The sequence below is a fragment of the Melozone crissalis genome, unplaced genomic scaffold (genome assembly GCF_028551555.1).
Source record: "Melozone crissalis strain CALT ecotype California unplaced genomic scaffold, PUWL_Pcris_2 ptg000042l_1, whole genome shotgun sequence".
Classification (NCBI taxonomy): domain Eukaryota; kingdom Metazoa; phylum Chordata; class Aves; order Passeriformes; family Passerellidae; genus Melozone; species Melozone crissalis.
The window spans coordinates 22,015,497-22,042,548 of NW_026535820.1; the positions used below are offsets into that span (position 1 = coordinate 22,015,497).

The 27,052-nt window shown below is 43.0% G+C and overlaps 1 protein-coding gene across 1 annotated transcript; it reads right to left on the bottom strand.

Moving 5' to 3' along the window:
* Positions 1 to 1,044: 1,044 nt before the first annotated feature.
* APCDD1 (APC down-regulated 1) lies at positions 1,045 to 27,052 on the bottom strand. Its single transcript, XM_054285271.1, has 5 exons — positions 26,974 to 27,052; positions 17,416 to 17,599; positions 15,330 to 15,861; positions 5,760 to 6,081; positions 1,045 to 3,739 (listed from the first exon to the last, which is right to left on the bottom strand). The coding sequence occupies exons 1-5, from the start codon at positions 27,029 to 27,031 to the stop codon at positions 3,291 to 3,293; spliced, it is 1,545 nt and encodes a 514-aa protein (XP_054141246.1). The 5' UTR covers positions 27,032 to 27,052; the 3' UTR covers positions 1,045 to 3,290.

Consider the following 27,052-nt stretch of genomic DNA (forward strand, 5'->3'; position numbering starts at 1 on the left):
CTTGCAGGTCTTTCACTGCTAAACCACTTGCAGCTTAACCTCTTCAGCAGCCAGGGCTGCCAGCACATGAGGTCAGGTTGGAGAAATAAAATGAATGGAATATATTGTGTCACTCATGTATGTGGTGCTGTGCAGCAGTTAATTTAGTGAGTGATGAAACCAAAAGAGGGGGTAAGCTTAGCTCCTCGTTCTGCGCCTGCAAGCAAGAAGAAGCCTCACAGAAAATACAGACCAGCACATAAACTATGCACTCTGAAGACTTACAGCTTTGTCCAACTTGACTTGTATTGGCTAAAAGAAAAATTAAAAATATACAGGCACGTGGAGGTAAGCTGGTGCAGCAAATGCTAAGAACCCAGATCATAAAATTGTTTCTGTCAACACTACAAATAAACTACAGAAGTCCCCAGTCAGATTTCATGTAATGCATTGTGAAGACCTTTTAAAAATACTTCCTTTTTAAGTGTCTTTAAATAACAGGGGGAAAAAGAACATTTATGGTACAATTTGTACCGTGAGTTACATTTTCATGTAGTCTAATCATAAACCTTTTAAAACCTAGACCTTTGCAAGTCTGTGATTCAAAACAGCTGAGATGTGAATGTGCTTTTAGAGGTTATAACTGGACAGATCTTTCTCTTGAAACTGTTGCAACATTTTTGACATTAGACAATTCACAGAGGAGTCACAAGGCACTAACAAACTGTAGATGATTGCCCTGATAAGTATAGAAAATCATGTTGTGGAACAGCTCCTTTGGTCTTTGCTTTAATCCTGCATCACAAGGATGTGCAGATTTCAGCTGGGATCGAGTGTGTGTGGCACTTGCACAGGCCAGTGACACAGTCTGACAACTCCTAACCATGGATATTTTTTCAGAGATAGGACCATATGGGAGTGGTCGATGGTGGTAAAAGCAGCTTGTCTTGTGTGATCTAAGGAATGCCACACAGTACCCATCCTTTAAAAAAAACCCAAATGTGGATTCACTCCTGGTGCTACATCTCAAATAGAAGAGATCTCAAATGCAGCAGGTACTGCTTGACTGTAACAGCTCAGTAGCCCAGTTACAGAAATGCTGGTATCACTCTGCTGACTATAAAACTCAATCTAGAGAAAACCAAACTCCATGCTGGTTCATAACTACTCTGTCAGAGTCATCCAGCCTCCTTCTTGACCCTCTAGTTAAAACTGTGCTCCCCATCAGCAACGGATCCAGAGCTGGCTCTTCAAGTACATTTGACTGCATGGAGCAAAAAATACATCAAGAAATGCTGATCAGAACAGCTGTTGTTCATTGGGCTCAATTCACCACGGCTTTCAGATCCTTCCAACAGGCTGAAGAAGGATCTAACATTAAAAGGATGGATAAATACTTTGTCTGGTGATTACTGAGCCAACCAGAGCTCCATTCCTGACTCTTAAGTAACAGTTTTCTGTGAGTTTTTATTTGTCTGAGGAAAAATATGAAAGATGTGGTCTGACTCAGCAGTGCATCTATCCATGATACTGCTCCTTCCCTCTGTCTTCCTGCTGTCTCAAAACTAGGTGAACTCATTCTGTTCCAACTCTGAGGAAAGTCACATCCATGTTTTCAAGGAATGCTTTTGCTATAGTAGTCACTATGAAGACTCACTATGTAAAGTTGAAAGACTTTCATTCAAAACATACTTTCCCTAGGATACTGAAAATAATACATTAAAGGTTCTTTTTTTGACACAGTATTGGGCTGGGCAGCTAGCAGCTGCTTATGCTGTGAAGAAACACTACAACTTTTTTCCTTATGTTTCTTACACATGTTCCTGCTCTTCTTGTGAGCCAAAATGTGTACATCAGTAAAAGCCACAGCCCAAACACACGATTAAGCTACGTTCTCAGTTCATTCCCCATTAAAGCATGGGAATGCGGTTCATCTATGAACTTCCAACCCCTTGCTGGCCTTAAACATCTCCCCTACTGCTTCCAGAGTCTGCTCTGACCTGCATCAGTGCACAAAAGGATGTATTCACCACTGAGGGGAACTTGAGAGTTTCCAGGGCAGGCTCTAGTTGACAAATGCTCTCTGAGGGCTGTCTCTCCACCTTCCCAGCAGTGTCTCTCCATACCAAGCTGATTTAAGCTCCATGAAACCATGGCATGTGTTGGGACACTTCAGCAAGGAGAAAAGGAAGGACGTGGTTGCATTAGTGCATCTCTTGCTCCTCCCTCTCTAAGACTGGGCTGGTGTTCCTCCATCTGAGGGGGTGTTTCCAGCTGCTTTCTTGTTTTACCAGGAGCCACAGCGTGTTTGCTGCTGTAACCCTTTTCTCTGTTCTTACACAAGGTCAGATGACTAAAAAGATGCTGCTAAATAGGGCTGCAGAACACATTAGATCCCATTTGTTTTACTCTGCCCACCCAGCTGACCCAAGTACTGCACGTGGAGTATGTAAGGCCTCAGGAATATGGGAAGTCTTTCCTGCAGCCTTGTATTGGCAGCTACCTGCACTCTGTGCATCTGACAGGAAAATTGCTGCTGCTGGCTGGCTTTGAGGGGGCTTCATTGTAGCTACTCTCTAGATAAAAAGGGAGGCCTCGAAGCAATTACACAGCCAAGCTAATTGAATGAGAAAATACTAAACCACTGGTTATTTTTACAACTTAATGATTGTAAAAATAGCTTAAATTACTTGGAGTATTTTTGTTTTAATTAGGGGTATCAACCATTTAGCACTTTTTGAACAGAGGGCTGTTGATTTGCTGATTCTTTCTGTATTATGAGCTGTGAGATAATGGCAAGATAAATCTTTGTGGGTTTCCTCCTTATATACATATCTACATCAGAGCTGTGAAGTCAGAGGGGGAAGCTGCTATCACAGTACTGGCACAACACCGAGCCCTTCCCCAGAGCTAAATTCTGATGAGAAATCAGGCACTGGGGATAAGAGTACCACAACAGTAAGATGGCAGAGATGACTGAAGCAGGATCATAGAGTTCATCCCAGCAGTTAAAAAAAAAAAAATAAACGGAGACCCCTTCCCTCCCCCCCGAAGTCTGCAGTCCTAAAGTGCAATTACTTTTGTGCAGTCGTGTCAGGCCAGGGATCAGACTGGATGAAGTTCAAAGCACAAACATCAAACGAGTGCCGTTCGGGATTCGAGGAGGAAGAGGGAAGTAAGGAAAAGAACAACAGTTCTCAGGCATTCAAGTGCATCAAGAAAATAAATGTCCTTTTCTGTCTGAAGAAAAACAACCCCCAGTCTGGTGGAATCCTGGCTCTGTAGTCATGAAAAAGAAGTTTTCCTCGCTTCTAGCTGAGAATGTCCCAATATGACACAGTACAAATAAACAACAGAGCAAGAGCTGGGGTGCTGCGATATTTTTCTGGTGCCCTGCTGCTGTAGAGCCTGATTTTATTCTCCTCGTGTGACTCTTCAGGTCTGGGCTCTGATGAGGTGCACTGAATTAAAGGCATCTGGTAGGAAGTGGCTCTCTTCTCGGGTCGGTCGGGGCTGGAGCCGTCGCTGGGTCTCTGGCCGTTGTAGAGCAGGTACCTGCCCCGGGCATCCTGCTCCATCTTGAAGATTTCGTACTCGGTGTGAGGCAGGCGGATGCCGAGCGCGATGCAGCCGTTGGTGTGGGTGACGTCCTGCTGAACCCCAACCTGCCAGGATCCCTGGGCTCCACACTCGTTCCCGTTGAACACATTGAGCAGCGAGGCTGTGGATATATCCATGGGAGTGACCTTCATGTGATTCACTGTGAGAGAGGAACAGGGGAGCTGTGAGCGGGAGGACGAAAACAACAGCAAAGCCAACATGCACATTGGGGCACACCTGTTAAATCAAAATTGTCTCCCCTTGTTTCTTCTTAAACTTGTTTTTCACATTACAGGTGTGGCCAGCAAATCTAGGAGCACCATTTAATGTCTTTGTCTTTGCCTGTGCAAAAATTGCTTTTTGCAAAGAACAACCTCCCTCCAACTCAGCTGAAGAAAACCTGATGGCCACGTATCTCAGCCAGAGATTAAGCAGAGCTTTTCATAAATTCCAGACAATCCTTCACAGATAAAGCCTGGTTTGTTGTACTAGGAGATAAGGAAAAGAGGAAACAATAAAACTTTACTCATGTTTTATTACTGCCTGTATTAATTCGTAAGTGGGGCATTTATCACATATTTTTCATCATTTCTTAACATTTGCTAGCTACCCTGCAAACCTAATAAAATAATTACTTCCCACTGGGAAATCTGTAAAACAACACAGTTGCACTATCATCCTATATTACCTGTCCTTTTTTGCATGAATTATAAAATATAGACGACCTACAGAAAGATGTTTTTTCTCATCTCTCAACATTGGCTGCAGCTTGCAGTATCAAATGTAGAACTGCTGCAGTTTCTTTAGTTCTAACCTGCTTGTATTTCAAAGGAGTTTAAGGCATATAAAGTTTCATTTTCTAGCCAAGTTAAAGAAGTTGAGAAAAGCCAAAATGAATGAGCCTGCAGAAGCTGACTAGAGATTTTTCCTGGTGTGTGTTTGACATTGTAAATCAAGAAAAAGGGATCTGAATGGATTGGTGCTACCAAAACAGAAGCAAATAACCGTCCCTCATGCCTCCCAACATACCAAAATCCCAAATTCTCTTGCAGATCATTTCATAGTAAGATTTGTTGTGAGCTTTTCCTGAGCTTTTATAAACAGCCATTTGACTCAATAGCTCTACAATTCACATTATTTACTCTAGCTGGAGTAAAAGGTAATTTATAGAAATTGAACCTGAAAGTTTTACCTAAGCCCAAATTAGTGACCTTGATCTGTAAGGTACGTTGGCACAACATAAACCAGAAATGCAAGCTGGATTTGATGCCAGGAGCTGAGCTGGGACATGCTGCACATGCGGCTCTTAAGAGCCAAAGTTCTGACAGGCAAGGGCATCTCCCACCTCCTACAAAAAATCTCAGATAAATAAATTATTTCTTCTAGTCGTATGCTTTTCTAAATTAGACCCATGTAAGATGCTTTACACTTCTAATGTGGTAACTGAAATAAGGAGAAGAGCCTACAGAGGGCTTGAGGCTACCAGAGGCTCCGCTGGGGCTGGTGCCATGGTGGGATGTTGTGTTTTGGAGATGTTTGTTTGTGTGAGTGGCTCAGGCCCCTGAGCCCTTTTTAAGCAGGATTCCATGGGTCTGTTTGCAAAAGAAAGCTTCTCAGCCATGGGTGGCGTCACCACCGAGAGCTGCTTTCCAAAGTACCCGATGGTTTGGGTTGGATACATTTTGTCTTTGCTCTGGCATCTTTAATCAGAGCTGTCTTTAGGGACACCCTTATTTGCTTTAGGGCCCCTTGGGAGCACATGAAAAGATGCATGCTGCTGCATCTGTTTTCCAGAGAAAATTATTTATACCCCTTCAGATCTGAAATGCCTTCTGAAGATGCTTTTTTCTCTCTACGGAAGGAGCCCTAGGACACAGATCTAACCACTTCTCTTAGAGGCTTGACATCTGGCCACTGGCCTTCAAGATCACTAAGTAATGTGGAGTCTTATTTTCTTGTGTGTACTTAAGGACTTCTGCCTCAAATGAGTATTGCTTCAGTGGTGTGAAATGACATGCAGCTGTATAGTTTGGCTGGGCATTGACACAATGCCTGCAAACTTCCCAAGAAATGATGAACTCCTGAAAATCCCAGAATGAAATCATCAGCAACCAAGTCATTATGAGCAAACTGCTCTGGTCCATAACTACCTTCCTCCCCATTGTATCAAGCTACTCTACCTTTGAACACAAACTCTGTGCCACCCATGACTTTGGACGAGTGGACTCCGCGGCTGTAGCGTCCCTTGGCGTAGATGGTGAAGGTGGGGTGCTTGCAGATGGGGTCGGAGTAGTGGTAGTAGTGGCCCTCCCAGGTGTTGTTGTTGTCGTGGAAGATGAAGTGGCGGGTGAGGAAGAGCACCTCCGGCCGCACCTCGCAGCGCTGGCTCACCCACTCTCCGTGCAGCCCGATGGTCAGGTCCGCCTTGGGGGGCAGGATGGGCGGGTGGTGCTCGTCCGAGCGGTAGATGATCCTGCACGCGATGCACTTGTGGTCGTGGTTCTGAAACAAAGCAGACAGGAACCCTCAGTTGGCATCACCTGGGATACAGGGCAGTGTATCAGGCCAGCCACTTCATGCTGACGTGACACCAGCTCCACTTTAAGGAATGCATTGTCATTTCTGATCTTGTTAGTGGTGCTATTTGGTTTTGTATTCATAAGTCTGCACAGGAGATGGGCATGTAATAAATGAATTCTCCTGTCTGCATTTATCTGAAATTAACATTTTAGTTCAGGATCTAGAAAAGGCTGACTTTATCCTTCAGATCATACAAGAAGCTGGCAGATGGTAATTTACTATGATGATAGGGATTTTGCAATGCCTGTGTCAGAAATCAATACATTTGCTGAACTCTTATTTATCTGTCTTTTAGTTGTTAATTTTAGTTGTTACTGTAGATAAACATAGGTGTTATAAGGACTTCTTTCATTTTGGATGGCACCTTGGGAGAATAGTAACCAGTGCTTTTTAAACTCTTTCAGCTTTGCTGAGCCCTAACACATGTTTGGGAAGTGTGTGATGTGGCTGGTTGCTGCTGGAAACGGTGAAAACTTTATTATGGCCCTCTCCAGCAGGAGCAGGGGCTGTGGTACATGCTGAGCTCCAGGGTGGCTCGCCACTCTGGGCCATGCAGCAGCCTCAAGCAGCCAAGCACCCCTGGCCCCAAATGTGAGTACCTGGGGTGTCTTAGGAGGGGCCTGCAGGCTCCAAGTCTGTGGCAGGAGTGGAGAAATTTCAGGCTGAGGCTTCCACCTTCTGAGCAACACCCTTTATAGCTACTTCACATAGACCATTATTCTACATCCTAGGGAGACAGAACAGCAGCCATTTCATTGATTTCACCATTGCTGAAAAGACTTTGGATGACTATCTGGGATGGGGCAAATATAAACCCTGTTTAATATGTGTAAAAGACATATTGTGGGTGTTGTAAGTTGATTCTCTGAAGCTACCTACAGTCATTTTATTGGAGGAATTCAGGGCACTAATGAAGATGGTGTGAATGTCACCTCTAAAGTGAGCCAGAGCTGAAGGCAGTGAGGGGAGAAACGCTGAGCTTCATAGCAGCTCATGTGGACTTTAAAGTAAGAGCTGTGAATATGAGCATTTATGTTACAGAGGGTGCTCAGAGAGGCCTCAAAAAAGAGGGCTGGAAAGGTGTACATAGAAAAAGTATTTCTGTACATCTCCCAGATGGCTGCATCTTGAGCTTTAGCTCTTAACTCAGTGCACCTCAGGAAAACACCTCACAGCTTGAATGTGGTGGATGTGAGTAACCTGCCAGTGCACCTCCCTCTCTCCAGGAAGGATTGAGGAGAGTCCTTGAGAGATGAAAGCACAGGATCTGTGTTGGTTGATCTGAACCACTGCTGGCCCACAGCCCTGCTCTGAGGAGGAAGGAGGTTGGACTTGGTGACCTCTCGAGGGTCTTTCCACCCCTAAACACATGGTCTTCTGGAGACCACATGTGCTGACATGCTCTTAAAGTGGATGTAGTCCTTTCCAAACACTGTGGAGCTTGTTACCAAATTTTAAGATATGTTTTTTTCAGCTAAATTGTGCAAGCAGGTTGAGGTCTGTCAGTACCTTAGTGAAATACAAAGAACATTTAATTGAGTAATTTAACTGCAACTGGTGAAGTTACTGCAGATATATCCACAAAAAGTATCTTCAATTGTAAGAGAAATAATGTTTTTTTCTGGAGATGAAGATGCCAGTGCCTTTTAACCACACATTTCTGTCCTGCCATGGGGCAGACTAGCTGCACTGTTCCCTGACACATCAAGGGCAATGATGACAGTAACTTTATGGCTGTGATTGCCCCACTCACAAAGCCAGAAAGCAAGAAAAAGGCAGTGCTATAAAACTAAAAATAACTTATATAGATTGAATCTATCAATAGTAGGAGAGAATTTCTGTTACAGTCCCTTCTCTTCTGAAGTGAATTTGAAAGCTTCTATCATCTCCTAGAGGAGACCTTGGCAGAGCAGTGTATTGGTTTGGTTTATATACACATTTTCCTCCCAGGAGCTGATCCTCCAAAACCAGTTTGTGAGCCAAGGCAATTTAACCTGGGAACCAGGGATTCCTGTTGCCCTTGCTCAAAACCTGAAGAAAACCAAACAACAAGTCAGCCTGTTTTCTTTTTTGGTCACCACTGGCCACCATCACACTGTGAGCAGAGGTGACTCCTTTGGCAAACCCCAGGAAGATCCCTGTTAACTCTCTGTTACTTGTCTGTAGTTCACCTTTGTAGTTCTTTGACCGCTGTGGTCCTGAACTACCGCAGCTCTGTGCAGCCCTTCTAATTGTGAAGGCTTTGCCCCAGCTGTGAGGGTCTGGCCAGCTGGGCTGCCAAGGAATGCCCCACCTGATGGCCTTGTAGTCACTGACAGTGTGCCCAAATGAAGGGGCTGAGGTAACCAGAAACTTTTTGCATCGAACTGAGAGCAGCAAAGAGAGGTTGGGGTGGTGAGGGAGGAAGCAGAAACATCCCTTTCACAGCTGTGAGACACCAGCTGGCTCCAGCCCCTCGCTGGATGTACTCTGGATCCATTGCTTTCTTGAGACCAGCATTTGAATCTAAGCCCACACAAACCTTTTTTGCTGTGATACTATCTTTCACAATGTCATAAACTTATTAGGGGAAGAATATACCACATATAAACTCCCTCAGTGTGATTTTTTGCCCATGTAATGGGCAAGGGAAAAAGCTAGCTCTGTTATGAGGCAATTTGGCTTAATTATGGAGTAATTTATGTTTAACAATTGACTGTATATTTCGCTCTTGCTTTTTTAGGTCAGCTGCTCTTGGTTCTTAATTACACTATCTGAGGCTTTGCAAATCACTCCTTTTCCATGTGTTTCAGGGAAAGATTATTTTCTAAAAACAGGCATTCAAAGAAAACAAGGAACAGAGACAAAGGATGTTTGAGTCCAAACAGGATTAAGAACTCTCTAGTAAAAAGCTCACTGGGGCATGACATAAACTAAAAAGCAATAAAACGAGCAGAGGACAGGATGGACATCGGTTCTACGTTTTGATTATCTTAGGTGCACAGTGCAGTATTTTTAATACTGGAGCCTTGCTAGAAGGACTGGGCCCTAAAATAGCTGGGAGATTCCTTCCCATGATGGGTGACTCCTTGCAGCTCTGCAGTGCCAAAGCCATAGTGACAACATTCCTCATCCTTCCAGGTGTTTCTTTAAAGCCAATTTCTGAACTAATCCACAAAGCCATGTGTGCCAAAACAAGCCTGAATCTCTGGCTGAAAACTCAGTTCTTGCAGCTGGGGAGAAAATAGCTTAGGATCTAAAAATTCCCACCAACATTTTTTCTTATCACTCTGTCCTGCTGTCTCAGCTGAAGTGGTAATAAGGACAGAGAGCTCTGGAAGCCAAGCAAGGGGGATTCCAATTTAAAAAAGCAAACAAAGATGAGGTTCCTTCATCTTTTTCCCAATTGCTATGGATAGTCAGAAACATAAACCCTCTCAGCACAATTTAATTTTCTCTTAAGTTCTGTGGAATTCTATGGCTGCCTAAGACTAATTATCTGACATTGGCTATGCCACATAGCATGTGGCTGGGTCTGTCATGTTGTACCCAGCATATCCTTGTTGCAGGGGGACATGACATGAGAGACCAGGCACTGGATTTCCTCAGGCACGGGCTCAGGCTTGAACTGTGTGTGCAGTACAGATGTAACCAGAATCCTGGGATGTTGAAGGGGCCAACTGCCACAAAAGCTGGGGTAAGAAACCCCTGCCATATGAATGCACGTATTACCCTGAGGGGAAGTGCTGAAAAAGAGGGGGAAGAAAAGCCACACTCAGCTATGGCCTTGCACACCTCCTGAATACCACGTGTCACAGGCAGGACTGCAGGACTGGTGGGACTGGAATGAATCATGCCTGGTCAGGATGGTTTAAGCCTCACCACCCAAGGAAACAGTACCAGGTGTTAGTGCTAGTAACTAGTGCTGCCAGGATGAGTATAAATGGAAATTCTTGGGAGAACATCAATTCAAGGAAATGCTTCCAGCTCAACCAAAAAAGCTGGATGGCTTTGCTTCACACTGCCGAGGAGCCAAGTCCACAGGAAGGACACATTTATGAATTGCTCAGGATAGTATCAGGCTCTCTCCTTCACCACTGTAGATAACTGCAGACCAAGACAACACTTTAAAAAACGACCACAAATTCTCTCCAGTACAAAAGTGATAATTTGCAGGCTTTGCATGACCTCATACGAAGCTGAGTTGAATAATGTGCATTAGGCTGGCTCTGGGGAGTTGACAAGCGCGGCTGACACAGTTATAACTCAGCCTGCCAAATAGAATGAAGAGAAACGAAGATTTAAAACTTTAATTAAAAATCTTGAGGCAAGTAAAATGCTGGAGAGAGCGGTAACTCCTTTGCAGAGTTGTCAGATGGATATTTCTTTTGGTAGGGAGCAGAGGCACTGCAAGCAGGAAGGAGGGTGGAGATACGCTCAGATTTATCTGCAAATGCGTACCATATATTCTAAGATATTGAGGAATGGTTTTTATTAACTGCTCTTATGAAGGGAAAGATAGTGAAGGAATCTCAAGGCACTACCATTGCACAACTGTCTGATCTATGATGTTGATTCTGTTGCACAACCCTGCATAAAACTGAAATAAACAACACCAATATTAAATGCAAAAGTCTTCTGGTTGTTCTTTTCTGGTATAAATGACTTTAGTGTGAGCAAAAGACAAGAACAAAGAGAAAACCAGACTTCTCAGATGTGCTTGCATGTCATCTGTCCCATTAAAATGATACTAAATTATGGTGAAATGAATGTTTTATGAAGTATTAACAAAAAAAATTCCTGGAAAACCCGAAGGGACAGCTTGAATGTCCATTTTCAAGAATAAAGTATTCCCAAATAAAGCTGCCTTATGTATTTATTATGCCCTTAAAAAGCATCCTATCTAGCCCTCTAAACCATGCAATATTACCACTGAGTCTTCTTTACTCTTTTACAAAAGATGAAGCCACTGTGCTAAGATGCCAACTTTAAGGAAGGTGTCAGTAGTTTAGATACATATGCTGAGTTGACCAGGAGGCCTGGGCTAGGCTAAATGGTTAATTTTGATCCCTGGTGCTGCATTTGAGTTGTGGCAGGCTTTTACTGCAGCTGCAGAGCAGCCAGTGCTCAGTGCAGACGTGGCACCTTCAAAGGTGCAGGGCCACAGCCGACAGCGCTGCCGAGCACGGCCAGAGCCACCCTCAGCTAAAAGCTGCTGCTCCCTCATCTCTTTAGAGCACCACACACACTGTTACTGTTCATAAACCTGGAGTTAACCCACCTGAGCATTCTTCTGAATATTCCTACCTTGCTTCCCCTCATAATTTTCCTAACCAAGAGCTCTTTTCAAGTAAAAATGGACAAAAGGCACCCTTCAAATAAGTCTAGTGGCACCACTCGGACAAACAAAGGAGTTTTGTCTGCCAAAATTGTGCTTTTTGGTTGAGTTTTGCATATTTCTCTGAGGCGCTTCATGTGTTTAACATCTATTTATTAACTTATGATTGCATTTCCCTGGGAGCTTCACAAGTACATAGCATTCCCCTAGAGATGAAGTCATTGTGTTTCAAAGAGATGAAGACTCAAATTTTTGAAAAACACAGAAAACCTTGCACACTTTGCTCTTTCCTGGCTAAAGGAAAGCCCAAGAACCAGTCTCTCTACATACATTGAATCTGTATCAGCTGCAAATTCCAGGTGCTGCTGGAAGTCAGGTCCCAGAAGTAAATAAAGTTGTAATAGAAATTGATTCATTAGAGTCACATTTTACAGGGAAAACATCTTACTGAAAGAGTGTGTCCAGCAACTGATTGAGCATGACAAAGAGTGAAGGTTATCCTAGAGTGCTTTTTAGGTTTCTTGTGATGTTCCTGGCCATGATAGCCTTATTCCTAAGTAATGATCTAATCAGAATGACCGGTCATCACAGCCCTGCTTTGATATTTCCAGTTACTCTGTCACATGATAAAATAGCACAAGGAGTTCTTTGTTTATAAAGCAATATTGCTGAGGCAATTACATGTGAAATAAGTCTCCCAGTACTGCTATTGTACACATTTTCTGTAGTTTAGAGCAGACATTTCTGAAGACATTTTCTGTCCTGCACAGAGAACGAATACTGCATTCAAGCCTTCTTCATGCTACAAGTCCCTGTATACTTCTGTGATATTACAACTAACCAGGCAGCCTCCCCGATGTTGTCCTAACTGGGAAAATTTTGTATAACATGTGTGATGATGGCCAAGCAGTTCCCCCATCCAGCCCTGCCCAGCCATGTGCTCCCTCACGCTGGCTGAAGAAGCTCCATGTGTGATAGCCTGAATCACTCAATAAACTTACAATGTCAAGAGACATCAAAGATGTTCATCTCCATTCATCAGCCAGTCCTAACTAGTACCTTGAGCCAGGTTAGAGAACAGCCAAGATAAATCTATATAGTGACCTATTCATCATCTGTACTCAAGAACTTCCACATATTTTACAGGAGGAATTTGTTTAAGGTATGTTCTTATCTAAGAGAGTTCGTAAAGCCTTTAGAGATGACATATTATATGTTTTTATAAGCTCCCTGATTCTATATGAACACTTGAGATACAGTAATCTGTGAATTTATTCAGATTTGTAGCTCAGCATAAAGCTGTCTGGTTTTTGGACAGCCCTTTTGATTTACCATCCCGTGGTGAAATCGCTGCAGGAATTTGGACAAGGTCCAATTCTATTTGTTTAAAGTCCTGATCATGTGGCTTTGGCATTCCTAACATATCCAGCAATCATTTGTTTTTAATTACCATTCATTTCAACCACATAAGTAATGAATGTGGCTACCACATCCAACTTACAGGCTGTGTAAACTCTTGGGCTGGGTGGAACTTTCTTCTATATAGAGGCTTAACTATAAATTTAACTCAAAATGTGAATCCTCTTAACTTATTTTAGGCAGGCCTTTATGAGTCTAAAATATAAATAAATAAAAAGGAAATGAAAAAAGCCTTAAATGAAAGATTCCACACAATACACCTGATTCACTTCAGAAGCAATTTCCTGGCCTCCCCAACCTCTTGGTATGACTGTAGAAACCTTAAGAAAACAAGTTGATTTAACGTTTCTATTTATTCATGGTGTCCAGTTTCCAGAGGAGTCTGTGACTTGTAGTTTTAAACTCAATTTAGCATTTAAACTCATTTTCAGCTGGGTCCCAGTGGAGCAACAATTAAAAAAGGAAAAGAGTTCAAAAAGGAAGGGTTATAACCTTTCAACGGTATGTTTGCCTGGACTTCCAGAAAAAAAAAGGGGAAAAAGCACTTCTGTTACTATTCTTCCTGCTTTTGGCAAACAGTAGGTCAGAGTGCCTGTTGAGAACCTGTTGGTATAGGGATCTTCATGCTTAGGTGCAAACCAACAAACCCACATCCTGGAATCTTTCATGGCAGCTGAAGCAAAAGTTAATTGTTTATGGTATTGCTATTTATATCATGCTGAAAGCCCAGTACCAGCAGGCCCAGCTCCTCTTAGCTAACCTGTCCCAAGAAACACACCTCTCCTATGCAGGATTTGGTCCCTTAAATTTGAACATTGTATTTTAGAGCCACTATATTTTAGAGAGAGAAAGGGATGCTACGGTAGCAGAACACACAGGCAGGAAAATCATTACCTAAAATTACAGCAGGCCTGGACAACAATCTGAATTTTCTAAAGCTGTCTGAAAATACATCTGACTGCTCTGACTGTAATGAAATTACTACAAGGTGGAAGTGTAGGCATTTGCTGTCTTACATATCAGCCCAAAATAAAACATCTAGATTAGACCAGAAAAACTACTCAGCTACAGTGATTTAAATCAAGATTTTGTCTCTCTTTCAAGCAGTTGGAAAAAGATCTACAATGTTTTCTAGAACAGATACAATATAGGTGGTGTCTGATAATTCCTATCTACAGATACCTGTAAGGAAGAGATCTAGCAAAGAACCCTCACATGCAAATCAGTAAAGTTGATGTGGTTAATTAAAGAAAACCAAAATTTTGCAAAGGATTGTGCTGTGGTACATCTGCTGCTGAAACTCTCTATTTTGGGAAGGTAAGTTCAAAAAGAATACTCAAACTTGTCCTTGGTAACTTGAAGACAGCATAAGAATGACAGAAATTACCACAGTTTTTATAAAGTTTTTCATAAAGCAAAACAGTCAACTGTGGATTAAAATGATCCCTAGGCCAGGCTACAAAGCAATTAAAGGCAGATCACACAATGCTATATTTCCTGCTATTGCTGATAAGCCGTAACTGATTTTTGAACCATTTGTGATGAGATGATTAAAAATGGTAGTAACCCATAGGCTGGAAGTGATGCTGTGGTAGTGCCCAGCTGGAGCACACTGATGGCAGCAGCACCTGGCAATGTGGTTCCAATTGCTGCCTGCCTTTGAAATGTCACCAGGAAAGATCTATAACAGCCTTCCTGCTACAGGCCATCAGTGTCTGTGCTTCCTGTTTGAGTTTTATTTAGCTTACTATGGGTTGATCAATTCCTGATGAAGCTGAGGGCACTCTGAGGCCCCTTTGAAAGCTGAATTATCAAATGGAATTAGAGCCCCATTCAAAATTCACCTGTTTTTAATTTCATTAATGTGTGGGCCTACGTCTGGATCCATGACCTGTGCAGTCCTTCAGTTTTTTTCCCTTCATGCTGCCCCTTCCATGTGTTTACCTTCCAATTTCCTTGTCTCCTCTTCAGGTTATGGATCACCCAACTTCCATCTGCTGATATTCATATTTGATTTCCTCTCTCCCTGGTTGCCCCCACAGCCATAGAAGTATCCACTGACGCCTGTTCCTCTTCTGCTATCTCAGTTCTATATGAAACATTCCTCTCAGCTGCTAGCCTACAACCATGGTCCCAGCCAACCACTCCCACTTCTGCCTACAAGTCTCTGATTCCATCTTCAGAGCAGCCTTTACTGAGTTTACTTCATGAGATTCCTTTATTCCATATTTGCAGTCACATAAACTGCAGCAAAGTTACTGTTCTCACAAAGTCAGTTCTGTTATCTTCTGTTAATTATGGCTGTAATCAACCCCCTGTATTAGAAGCACACGTAGATTTTAGGTTACATCAGTGCACTTAGAACAACTGAGTGATTTGGGCTTTATCAGCAATGCCTTAAAAAGAGGACACATGCAAACCCCCAGACACATACCTTGGCATTCTGGAGAGGAGGCTGGTAACTAGAGGGCCGATAGAACCTCCTCTGAGTAGCATCAGTGTGAATGTCTCCCAGGAATAGCTCCTCCACAAGGTGGTCTACATTGAGGTGCAGGTACTGCTTCTCCACACGGATCAGCTGCAGCTCGTGCATGGCAAAATTCAGAGCTTTGGTGCACTCACAGCCGTTCTCTTCTCTCAGCAAATCATAGCTCACATTGTGCTCCCAGGGACTATCTCCTGGGATAAATCCAGGGCACGTCTGGTTCACCAACTCGCTCAGTTTTTTGGCTACGGCTTCGTTGTGGCATATGATCTGCACGCTGCGGAGCTGGTAGTCGGCCTCGGTGCCGCCGCGGATGATCCAGGACGCCTGCCGCAGGCGAATCTTGCCGCGAATGACCAAGGTGTAGATGGGGTTGGTGCAGCGATTGCCTCCGTAGTAGAACTGATAGGCCTTGAAGGTGTTGTTGTGGTAGAACCTGTAAGACCTTGTGATGAACTCCGGGCCCGCTCTAACTTCGCAGCTGTGGGAGGAAACAAAGTGTGGAAACAAAATTTTAGCAAGGTGGCACATGATGGGCAACATGACCCACATGGGTCCACAGGGACACCTGGGAGCTTAAATCCCTCCAGCAGGAATAGGAGTGAATAGGAACTAGGCATCTGTGGACTGCCAGTTATCCAACAGTTCCCCCTGCTGCTATTAACACACTGCTTCATGGTGATCATATCTACTAAAGGCTTTATCCTGTAGGCTTAAATACTTTGAATTGTGTTTTGCTTTTGCCTTTTGTCTAGGGACCACCATGTGACTCAATTCTTTGTTGAAAATAGTAGCAGCTTATTAACATCTATTGCTCTCTTTTGCACGGTAGATTTAGCAGAATGACTGATAACATCAGAAAGTGAAATGTCGTATATCCAGGGAACAGCAAAAAGAACTGGCTTATAAGCTGCTCTAGAAGCTTCTCTGTGTAACTCCACGATCTCTGGTCTTCTGTGGATATGCAGGATCCTATCCTGAGCTTTTCCACTCATAAATTCCACAATACTCAGGTTCTGTCAGTTCTTTCTCTTTCTCTTTCTTCCCAATGACCACCCCCCCCCTTTTTTTTCCTGGCAGTGTAAATGGCAGTTAAATTCCACTTCCTGTAGGAAGCCCTCCTGTGCCTTCAAACTTGTTCCCCTTGTCACCTCTACACTGTTTAATATAAACAGAACTGTAGAATTGTTAAGGTTGGAAAAGAACTCTAAGACCATTGAGTCCAGCCTTTAACCCAGCACCACAATGTTCACCACCAAGCCACACCCCAAGTCCCACATCCACATGTCTTGTGAACACTCCCAGAGATGTTAACTTCCAGAGATATTAACTCCACCACTTCCCTGGGCAGCCTATTCCAATGCCTGACCACTCTTACAGTGAAGAAATTTTTCTTAATATCTAATCTAAACCTCCCCTGGTGTAACTTGAGACCATTTCCTCTCATCCTGAAATACACTCCTTTCTGTTAAAAAAAACCTCACTCCTTCCTACTACAAGTCACTTCCAATGAGCTTTTGAATATTGCCTGCTGAGACACAGAAAGCAAAACAGCTCTCTGAAATACAAGTCACCAGGTATAAAGAGTAACAGAACTAGTAAAATACAGCTTCTTAATTTCTTTTGCTAATAAAACCTGTGCTAGACCCATGCTCTGAAAACAAGGACCCATTCAATGGATCTAATGCATGGAGACAAATATAGTAAATATTATGTTTGAATGAGCATCCATTTTGGCAGCTTGGTAGGCTCCTTCCTATTCAGAGAGATTTAAAGATATTTCACAGCATGCTGCTTAAAATCCAGACAATAAATTGATTCATCAAGACAGCTTTATGGCACGCTATTTTAATGTTCATAATGCTGCTCCTTCTCCTTTTATGCATAAACATATAGAGAGCATCTGGAATTTAGAGCATCACCATATTAAAGAAAATATTTCTGTTGTTGAAAGTGGGAATATTCATCCCTCCCTCTCTGCTTTTTTATCATCTTCTCTTCCCCATCCCAAGCATTTTGTTTTATCTTTCCTTACCCAGTAGAGACCCAATGGCCCTCAATATTGGGAGGCATCTGTACGGTGATGCGGGCTCCATTGTGAAGGTGTTTCAGCATATGATGGCACTGTGACTCCTTGAAAGCCCTCCAGGCACTCTTCTCCAAGGACCGAGGGTAGGTCCTGCTGTCGGGGTGCAGGAGAGCAGAACCTTCTCCCAGCCCTGTGACAGAAAGTGTAAATTACATCATGAGACCCTGCTGAGTCGGCCTTCAATGTGACAAAGGACATTGTGACCATCTTGTGTTGAATGACGCTTGTTCATATTGTTGTGTGTCTGGGCAAATACTGTTTACATTTATTTTCTCTTATGAAAACAAACAAACAAAAAAAAATGGGAAGCTCTTCCTTTCTGTCACACCACTCATAATCTACTAAATAAATTTATGAAATAAACTGAGGAAAAGAGCTCAAACTGAAGTGCTGTGTTTCCACACCCAGGAGATGTGGCTCTGAAACTGAACTTTAGAGACACCTCTGTAATCTCTGGTCAGGACAATCAAAAACCTAGACTTTCAAACTTTCAGAAAGTTGCATCCAGATCCGGACACAAACTTTGCGGTTTCAGCCCTCCTCTAATTTGAACGCTTCTATAATAAACTTGCAAATAAAGACTACTCTTTAAAGTCAAGGGAAAACAGATATTAAAAGCAAAGCCTCTGCACACAGGAAGCCTCTGTGATGACTGAGGTGGTCAATTAAAGGCAGATCCTTCTATTTTTATTTTAAAGGGGAAAAGGAATTTCAAAAGCTAACTTTATCTCCAGCACACAGTAATTTTGGTTTCTAGTAATGTATACATGCAAAATTTACTAGCATGCTCTCTACACAATATTAATTGAGCAAAATGAATACATAGCTTCAAAAGGAATGTGCCTTTACTCTTTTAAACACATCCTGCTCTTAGATATGTTGGAAAACATGGATCAAAAGAAAACCCCACATCTAGGGGTTAAAAGGTGACAAACATGAACCTTACATAACGTGTTGGAAACTCTATTACATTGCCCGAAGGAATTTGAGCACCAGAGGGTTTCAAAATGGGTAAGGGGTTGGGTGAAGGGGCTGTTTGGGTGCCTGGGAAGTTGGGGCAGCCATCTCAGGAAAAGGAGGTCTCTCTGTAAGAGCTTCCAGGGGCAGGGTCTGGGATTCATCCCCATATTTTCTGCTGCCTTCTCAGCTGACCTGGATAAGAAATGGGGCTGTTGGGGATCACCAGTGGGAACCACCCAGTACAGGATCCTATGCTTTATGACCTAGGCCCCATCTGACATTTGGGCACATGCCTAGTGTTAGGTAGACACTTTCTTAAGTCTTTCCCATTTCCTATTAAAAAGAATAAAAAAAAAGAAAGGAAAAAAAAAAAAGAAAATAAGAAAAAAAGAGAAAAAATAAGAGAAAAAAAGGGGAAAAAAGTTGATTTATTATGTTGGCTAGGTCTTAGATATTCTGGAAGAAACTTGGGTTGCACCTGGGAAAATGGCATTGCCAAAATTATAAATACATGTCAACCATTTAAAAACAGCAATTCCTCAGCTAAACAGAAGCAAAGACTCGTCCAGGAGACAGGGTAAAAAATGATCAGAAAGAATACAATAAACACTTTAACCTAAATGGTGCTCACCATTGAACAACACTGGGATTTAATGAGATTAATGAATACAACCTCACAAAATCTTTTCTGGAAAAACTGATAGCTTTGTTATGTTGCAGGTAACAAACAATTCTTCGATGTGAATGAGAATTCATGGCCTTGCTTTCTATAGGGTAATAAATACTAGGGATACTTTGATATTTGAGCACACTGCCTGAGATGCCCTTACAGAAGCCTGATTTTCAGGGCATCAGTACTTCTCCCTTTCTGGATGTCAGAGATTTCTCAGGTATTTCTACACTGCAGAGCCGAGTTACTCATGCTAGCACCAAACAGCTCCCACTCTGCAGCCAGAAACAGTATAGGCATGACAGGGTGATGCTCTGCTTGAACTGACTACATCTTTGGAGAGGCAGGATTGACTAGGCTGGGTCTGTGCTTCATGTCCATGCAAGGTACATGGCAGAGGTTGTAGCCACCAGCACTGTCTTTCAAAGTGGTGTCTCCTGCAGACAAATTATCTCACACTGAAGAAAGACTTTGAAAATTCGCATTTCCTTTGAAGTTGTTGAACATTTGAAATTTGCCATCAGAAGAAAGTTTTGGAATTGTTCAACTGGCTATTTTCAATGCATATTTATTGTACCACTGCTTTTATGCAGCTGTATTTTGCCTAGTTCATGTCATATGACTCATGAATACAGATGCATTTAGAAATTATTCATTTAGGCATACTTGGGGATTTAATTTCTTCAAGCAAAAATCCTTCTTTGGGAGGACACCATCTTGTATGTGCACATATCAAAGAAAAAACTCAGTAACCACATCAGACATTCCCAATTATTCCCTGAAGGAAATAATAAAAAGAAGGAGTTTTTGAAAAGGAGTCAAACTTTATGTGGTATTATACAGTATCTTCTTTGATACAGCTCAGAAGCAATTGTATCTCAGCTCTCCATGTCACATGAGTGTAGTTCTGTCTGCAACTTGCAAATGATAAACTGCAGCTAGGGAATTGCAGGGAGATTTCCATCGACAGGCCTAGAGGAAAGAGGGTATTTGTTTGGGACTCTATCCATCCAACTGTGACAAATGAAGGCAAGAACAAATTCAGGTAATCAAGAGAGGCAGGAGAACATAATGATGGCTGCAGAGACACAGGGAGAGATGTAGAAAACACACACATAGAATGGTTTGGGCTGGAAGAGACATTAAAAATTATCCAGTTCCACTTCCCCCTGACCATGGGCAGGGACACCTTCTACAGGACCAGATTGGTCAAGGCCCCATCCAGCCTGGCCTTGAACACTTCCAGGGATGAGGCATCCACAACTTTCCTAGGCAACTTGTTCCACTGACTCCTCACCCTCACAGTAAAGACTTTCTTCATAAAGAAAGAAAGGATTTGATTTAGATCTAATCTAAACCTGCCATCTTTCAGTTTAAAGCTGCTCCCCTTGTCCCTTCACTAAATGCCTCCGTAAAAAGTCCCTCTCCAGCTCTCTTGCAGGATCTCTTTAGGTTCTGGAAGGTGCTCTAAGGTTTCCCCAGAGCCTTCTCTTCTGCAGGCTGAACAACCCCAGCTCTATCAGCCTATTGCCACAGGAGAGGTGATCCAGCCTTCTGAGTATCTTTGTGGCCTCCTTTGGACTTGTTCCAGCATGTCCACGAACTTCTTATGCTGGGGACCCCAGAATTGGACACAGTACTTGAAGTGGGATCTCCCCAGAGCAGAGGGACAGAATCCCCTGCCTTGCCCTGCTGCCCACTCTGCTTTGGATGCAGCCTGGGATGTTTGGCTTTCTGGGCTCTGAGTGCACATATTGAGCTTTTCATCAACCAACACCTCCAAGTCTTTGTCCTTGGGGCTGCTCTCAGTAATGCTAAACATCACAGGACCAGAATATCAGAATATGAAAAACAGTGTAAGATTGAGAGGCAGCAATGGGACCTTTACCTATGTTTGCCTTGCTGTAGCAAGGAAATACTTAATTTAGCACAAACTTCTTCCTTACAAAGAAGTAATTTCAATACTTTTGTAGTTACTGACGTATGCCTGTAGATACAGCTGCCACACAAAGGAGATATAAAATCCCCTTGTACCATCTGCAGGTCAAATACTGAGACCAGTGATATGCTCCCCACACAGAGCAGTAAATCAAACTCCATCTTCTGTGTTTTTCCTCCCAGCAGGTGCTCAGAGGCAGTGCAGTGCCCCCCTGCCCCACCCTTGGCAGTGCACACGAGGTGTTCTGCAAAACTGAGGGACTGCAGGGATGATTCACTTATTTTAAAAGATCCATTTGGCCATGTTAAATGAGACATTGCTGGAAAGGCTCAAGGTTAAAACATGCATTCACAAAACTGGGAAAAGAATTTCATGACTCTTTAGAAGCCCACTTTGGATAGTAGATGCAGTTGCAACATAGTTGGAGCCATTACTTTCATTCAGAGAGATCCAAGTCTGCTATTCTCCATAGCACTGACAGATGGTAGGTTTCAGTATCTCCATGACTGAGTATCTCAGACTCAACTGAGAATATTTCAGACTCTCTCTGACTGTTTGAATTTTTGTGTGCTATCAAGGAATATTACCCACTTGTTAAAAAATAGAAACCCAAAAATCCACCCACTATGCTACTAATCAAAAGTGTGACAGAATTCAAACAAACAAACAAAAAAATCTTTGCATGAGATGAATAACAATAATTTTGTGAAGTGTCTGGTTGGCTCTCACTTTAGCTACACCAAACCAGAGACTGGTGTGATTGTATTCCCTACCCCACAACATTTGTTTTCACAAAGGAGGAAGTTCAAAAGGAAAAGGAAAATTCCAGAATCCACTTGAAATACCAGGTGGCAAAACAAAAGCATGTTATGATGAGCTGATATCCAGCTTCCCTTTCAAAATCAAGCCCTAGCAGTGACACAGCTTTAGCATGAGAGGTGCTACAGCTCACTGGGGATCCCTGCCCAGACCCTCAGAGACCACACAAGTCTTTGAGGGCCTGTGATCTCAGATCACACTTTACAGGATCCAACATCCATCTGAGTGGGAAAGTGGAGGCCTGTACAGCTGCCATGCCAGTAAGACGTGGATAGGAGCATGTACCACACCAGACAGAGGGCTTCAGGCTCTCATGTTGACCTATAAACCTGTATCTGATGTGGGAACAACCATTCAAGATAAAAATAATTGTTAAGGGAAGATAGGTTACTTTCAAGTTCTTCAAAGATTTCTGCACATAGCTGCGAGTAAAATACAGATCTTAAAAGGGCCATCCGTTGGCAGCCCATTACCCAAACGTGATTCAAAAATGGTTATGACAAAGCTCTCTGCCAACATTTCTGAAAAAAACTGCAAGCTGCTAGAATGAATGTTTTGGTTTTCTGAAAAATACCATGCAAATACTGTACAACTGCAACAAAGATAATACATAGAGTTGTGCTTGAACACAGATAGTTTTAATTTAATTTGTGCCTCAACACCCAGGCCAAATTCTGTTCAGAGCTACTCCAGACTGCTAAAGCACAAGGCAAATAATCTTAAACTGTTTAGATTTTATCACTTTAATGAACGTCTCTACCAGAATCTAAACCACGGCTTCGAGCATGTCCAAGTGTAGCGCTTTAAACCAGTCTGAAAGCTACCAGGTGTTCAGCAGGTTCATCCTTTGCTAGATCGTTGGAGACATGTTACCTCAGAGTATGATTCAAACCTGGCTTTAGACTGGGATTGCTCAGCAGGAACCACTTTTTTTTTTTCCTAATTTCTAGTGATGTAAATACAGAAGAACAAAATTTTATTATGAAGTAAAACAACCTTGAGTGATAGCATAAGTTCAAAATAAGCAATGGCTTAATCTCTGACAGAAATATTTTAACACTCATGCTTTACTCCTGCAGCAACCTCTTTTCAAGTTAGAACTTGTCTGAAACTGGAAAAACCTTACAACAGATAAAGAATAATTGGCTGGATTAACTTTATAGCTCTCCTTATCTGGGCAGTTGCCCTGCACAATTAAATAAATAGACATTTGGATCATGCTTTTTCTTGATGTGGGATAGTGTCAGATAATGCCTATGACAGGCTTTTAGCTCCAGTGCAAGCTTACATAATTGCCATGGAGAATATAATGTCCTGTTACCAAGCCACGAGCTGTGTTTACCAGTGTTTTCCCTGCACTTGAAACTTCAAAGAGTCCTCGCAAGACTGGGGCCCAAATTAGCTACTACAAACAAAAGGGTTGGGAAAGGAAAGCCGGGTTTTATGGCCAGGGAAGCAGACAGGACAATGACTTCCTTTCACATGTATCTGTTGCCTCTCTTGTGCACACACAGAGTTTCCAAGTGCAGCTTTTGAAGAGAGGAAAAATGAATGCTTAAGAGCATGGAAGATCCTGAGGAGGGATCCAAAGTATGTCTACATGGGACAGCTAAAAAGAAACCCCCTCAAAGCTGGCAGGGCCAGCATGGAGGTCCACTGTTACCCTATAGCTTGATCCTCATTCAATGCCCTCTCTTGGAAGAGGTCAGAGAATCAAGAGCCAAGCTGTTACACAGCCCATAACCTCTGCTTAGCTGAAGTTCTTAATTGGGATGGCTGCTGCTATGTGTGCAAGGTGAAATGGCACTGCCCAGAAAGAGGGCTTCTTTATGAAACCCTGAAGGGTTAAAGCCCATCTTTCTTCAGGGCAGTGGGAACTCTGCCCCTGACAGGAATGGGTGCAGTGCTAGCATGTCTGTGCAGTTCAGTATCAATGGTAGTTTGGTCTTGCCCTCTATGCAAGAAACATCTGCCCTCTGTCAGAGCATCTGCTCCATCCTGTACCCACACCTTGGCACTGGGGTTTATTCATGCTGGTTGGCCCCAACTCCCCTGGCACTTGTGTCCAAGTGAAGACAGTGCTAAACAAATTCACTACAGATAATCCTGCCCTCTACCAGCCCTAAATAGTCACTTCACTAATGAAATCCTACCCTTGCCTTGGATAGCTGAAGGTATTTGCCTCCAGTGCGGGTGAGGCACTTTTTGGCCCCACTGTGTGCCAGCCTACTTTCTACAGACACCCTACAGAGCACAAAAAAGTTGTCCTCTCTGTTGATGACATCAACATCTTACCACTGTGTTAGCCCACAGTCAAGCTACAAAAATGAGTGAAATGAAATTTACTCTGACAAACGTGTGAATAAAAGTTAGTCCATCTTCTAACTCTCCCTGCAAATTCTCCAACTCTTACACTAAGCACTGTGTCTTCCCATCTTTTTATTGTCTTCCAGATTTTGAAATGCATTATTTAACTGAGGAAACAGATCACATATGTCTCTAGCACAGAGCACAATATATGTTTATTGTATGGCTATGGGTATTTATATCTCCTGATGCATTTACTTATTATTTTCCTGAAAAAGTTTTGAAATAAAACACTACTATATAACTAATTTAAGCAACACTGCCAGAGAACTTTTAAAAACATAAAAAGTTTTTCTCTGAAAAGCCTATCAGTCTTGTTTTCATTGTCTTTATTAGTACCATTTCCATGATGTTATCAACTAATTGTTTTAAAGTTTCTAACTCATTATTCTAACAGTAGCATAATCAGAAATATACTAAAGCTTTTTTTAAAGCATCTGTATTTATAAAAAGAAAAGGTTATGTTTACAAAATAAATTACCCAAATTTGTTTTAAATCCACTTGAACGTAGCTCTTATTATTCAGGTTTTTTGGACTTGAACGATCTTAGTGTTTGACATCTGAAACTTCTGTGGCTTTTTGTCTAAGCAAAGAAAACAGTGATAATGGACAACTTCCAGCTGCAAACCTGGTTTTTTTTGTTTTTTTTTTTTTTTTTTTTGTGACACTGTACATGTAGAGGTTTTATTTTGATTAATGAAGACTAGTTTTTCCAAATTTCAACTCAGTGACGTTAAAACAGGCATTTCTTAATGTAATGAAAGCAGAAGCTCGAGCCTTACAGGACATTTTAACTTCTGTCACAAAGCTTTAAGCCCTAAAAAGCCTCAACCACCCACCCACACTCACTCACTTTTAACCCTCGAATTGCCATATGCAATAGAAATCCAGAAAGAAAATGCTGCACGCTGCAGAGAGGCTTAACACTGCAGTCCCCTGGGATCGCTGGTTATTCTTACACATTAGCAACTGGGGATAGCTGCGGATCAAAGGATGTTTCTACTGATTTTATGGCATGGATGGAAAAGCTCTAGACCAAGTTAAAGCCAACAGGGTAAAGACATTTCCATGAGCTATATTTCAGTGCCACTGATATAATTTTCAAGTTTGTAAGAGGGCAGTAGTTTCCAAACTCTTGAAACTCTGATCCAAACTGTGGACTGCTACATTACCAAGGTCCTTGTCTTCATATACAAGGCAGTGAGTTGTATCTTTCTACAAGAACTTTGGTTTATGTGGTTGGGTGAAATATAACTGCAGATGGAAGAAATGGATGACTTTTCTTCATCATCCTCTTTTGGCAGCTGCTGTTTTATCTGATCACTGGCCCTGATTTGTTTCCTGCTCCAGCCAGCACTCAGCTCTGCTCTGTAATTCCAAGCAGATGAGCCAGGGAGTCCAACCCTGCAATTACACCTCCTCTCTTTACCCTCTAACTTCAAGTCTCCCATTTCAACTTTTACATCTCAGATCACAGAGTTGAAAGAACACCTCTGGCGTCCTGTCAGGTCTGGCTCAGCTAAACATGTTTCTACGCTCTCCGGATCTCATAGCTGAGCTGTGAGAAGAGTATCGACCCCCTCCTGGGGATCAGAGCCTCCTACTCTTTCTTTCTCTAAACAAAATATACCATCAGAAGCCCATGTTCTTTATTATTTATTAAATACCATAGTGTGTGCTTAGCACTTGTACAAACACAGAGAGAGACAATCCCTGCTTCACAAAATCAACCCCAGGAATAGCTTTGAAATCCTCAATCCCAGCTCACAGATCTCCCACTGAATCCATGTAGGTCACTTGCATTTCAACAGTTAAAAAAATTCCTCTTTTTACGACTAAGCTTGGGGTCCTAAGAAATTTAACTGATGGAGGCTGGATGCTACAAAGGACTTCAGAATTGGGAACACTCTCCAAAATGATGCTGAATAGCTTGAGTCGCACTTTCAGAAGGACATCATACCCAGATTTTTCAAATCTGGCTGCCAAATGTTAGATATACCTAAGCAGCTCATTAAACTGCCTCCTTTTCAGAAGTTTCTCTTGAAGAACACTGGCTCTCTGAAAAGATCGGTTATCTGTTTAAAGGCCTAAAAACGAATTTACAAGATAAACTTTCAAGTTTAAATACGCTGACTTTTCTCACTAAAATTTTGCCTGCAGAGAGATGTCAGTCCAGGGTTAAACTGAGAGGCTGTCAAAGCAGGAGTGTGTGTAAGAACACTGAGAATTTTTGTGCTCTGCAGCAAAACAATTTTAGTTGCGCACAAGATCCGGTGCTGGCACACTTCGCTACCGAAGCCTTCCCAGGTAACACCTCCACGCCAAAAAACGCTTCCCGATAAGAGGAAGAACGCGGGCCTCGCAGGGCGTCTCGGCCAAACGCGCCGGAGTTCGGCAGCGCCAGCTCTCGCCGGAGGTGAGTAAAGAAACTTTGTGTGAGGTGCCCGGACCAACTGCTCCATCCACGGAGCTGCAACGCGATCCGCCGACACCCGCTCGGCAGCGGGGCGCTTTCGGCGGTGCCGCTGCACGCGTGCTGCGCAGGGGCTCCGCTCACACGGGCATCAGGCAGAGCCACGGGGGCTGCCCGCTTCCCATCCTCCGCCCGGGCAGGCGGGACCCAGCGCCCGCGGCCACCACGGGACAGCGCACCCACCCACCCGCGCCCCTCTGCGGCCCCAGGGCGGCTCCGGGCCCCCCGCACCCCAGCGGCTTTGGGGGGCCGAGCCGCGCCGGCAGCGCACTCACCGTGCAGCAGCAGGGCTGGGAACAGGTACCGCACCAGGCTGCCGTACGGGGCGGACATCTCCCCGCCCGCAGCGCTCCT

Bases quoted from the DNA above. Each gene is read 5' to 3' on its own strand.
- APCDD1 (XM_054285271.1), bottom strand. From the start codon at position 27,031: ATGTCCGCCCCGTACGGCAGCCTGGTGCGGTACCTGTTCCCAGCCCTG. The intron at 17,600-26,973 runs GTGAGTGCGCTG...TTTCTGTCACAG, and splicing joins CCCAGCCCTGCTGCTGCACG to GGCTGGGAGAAGGTTCTGCT. The intron at 15,862-17,415 runs GTAAGGAAAGAT...TTCCTCCCACAG, and splicing joins GGCCATTGGGTCTCTACTGG to CTGCGAAGTTAGAGCGGGCC.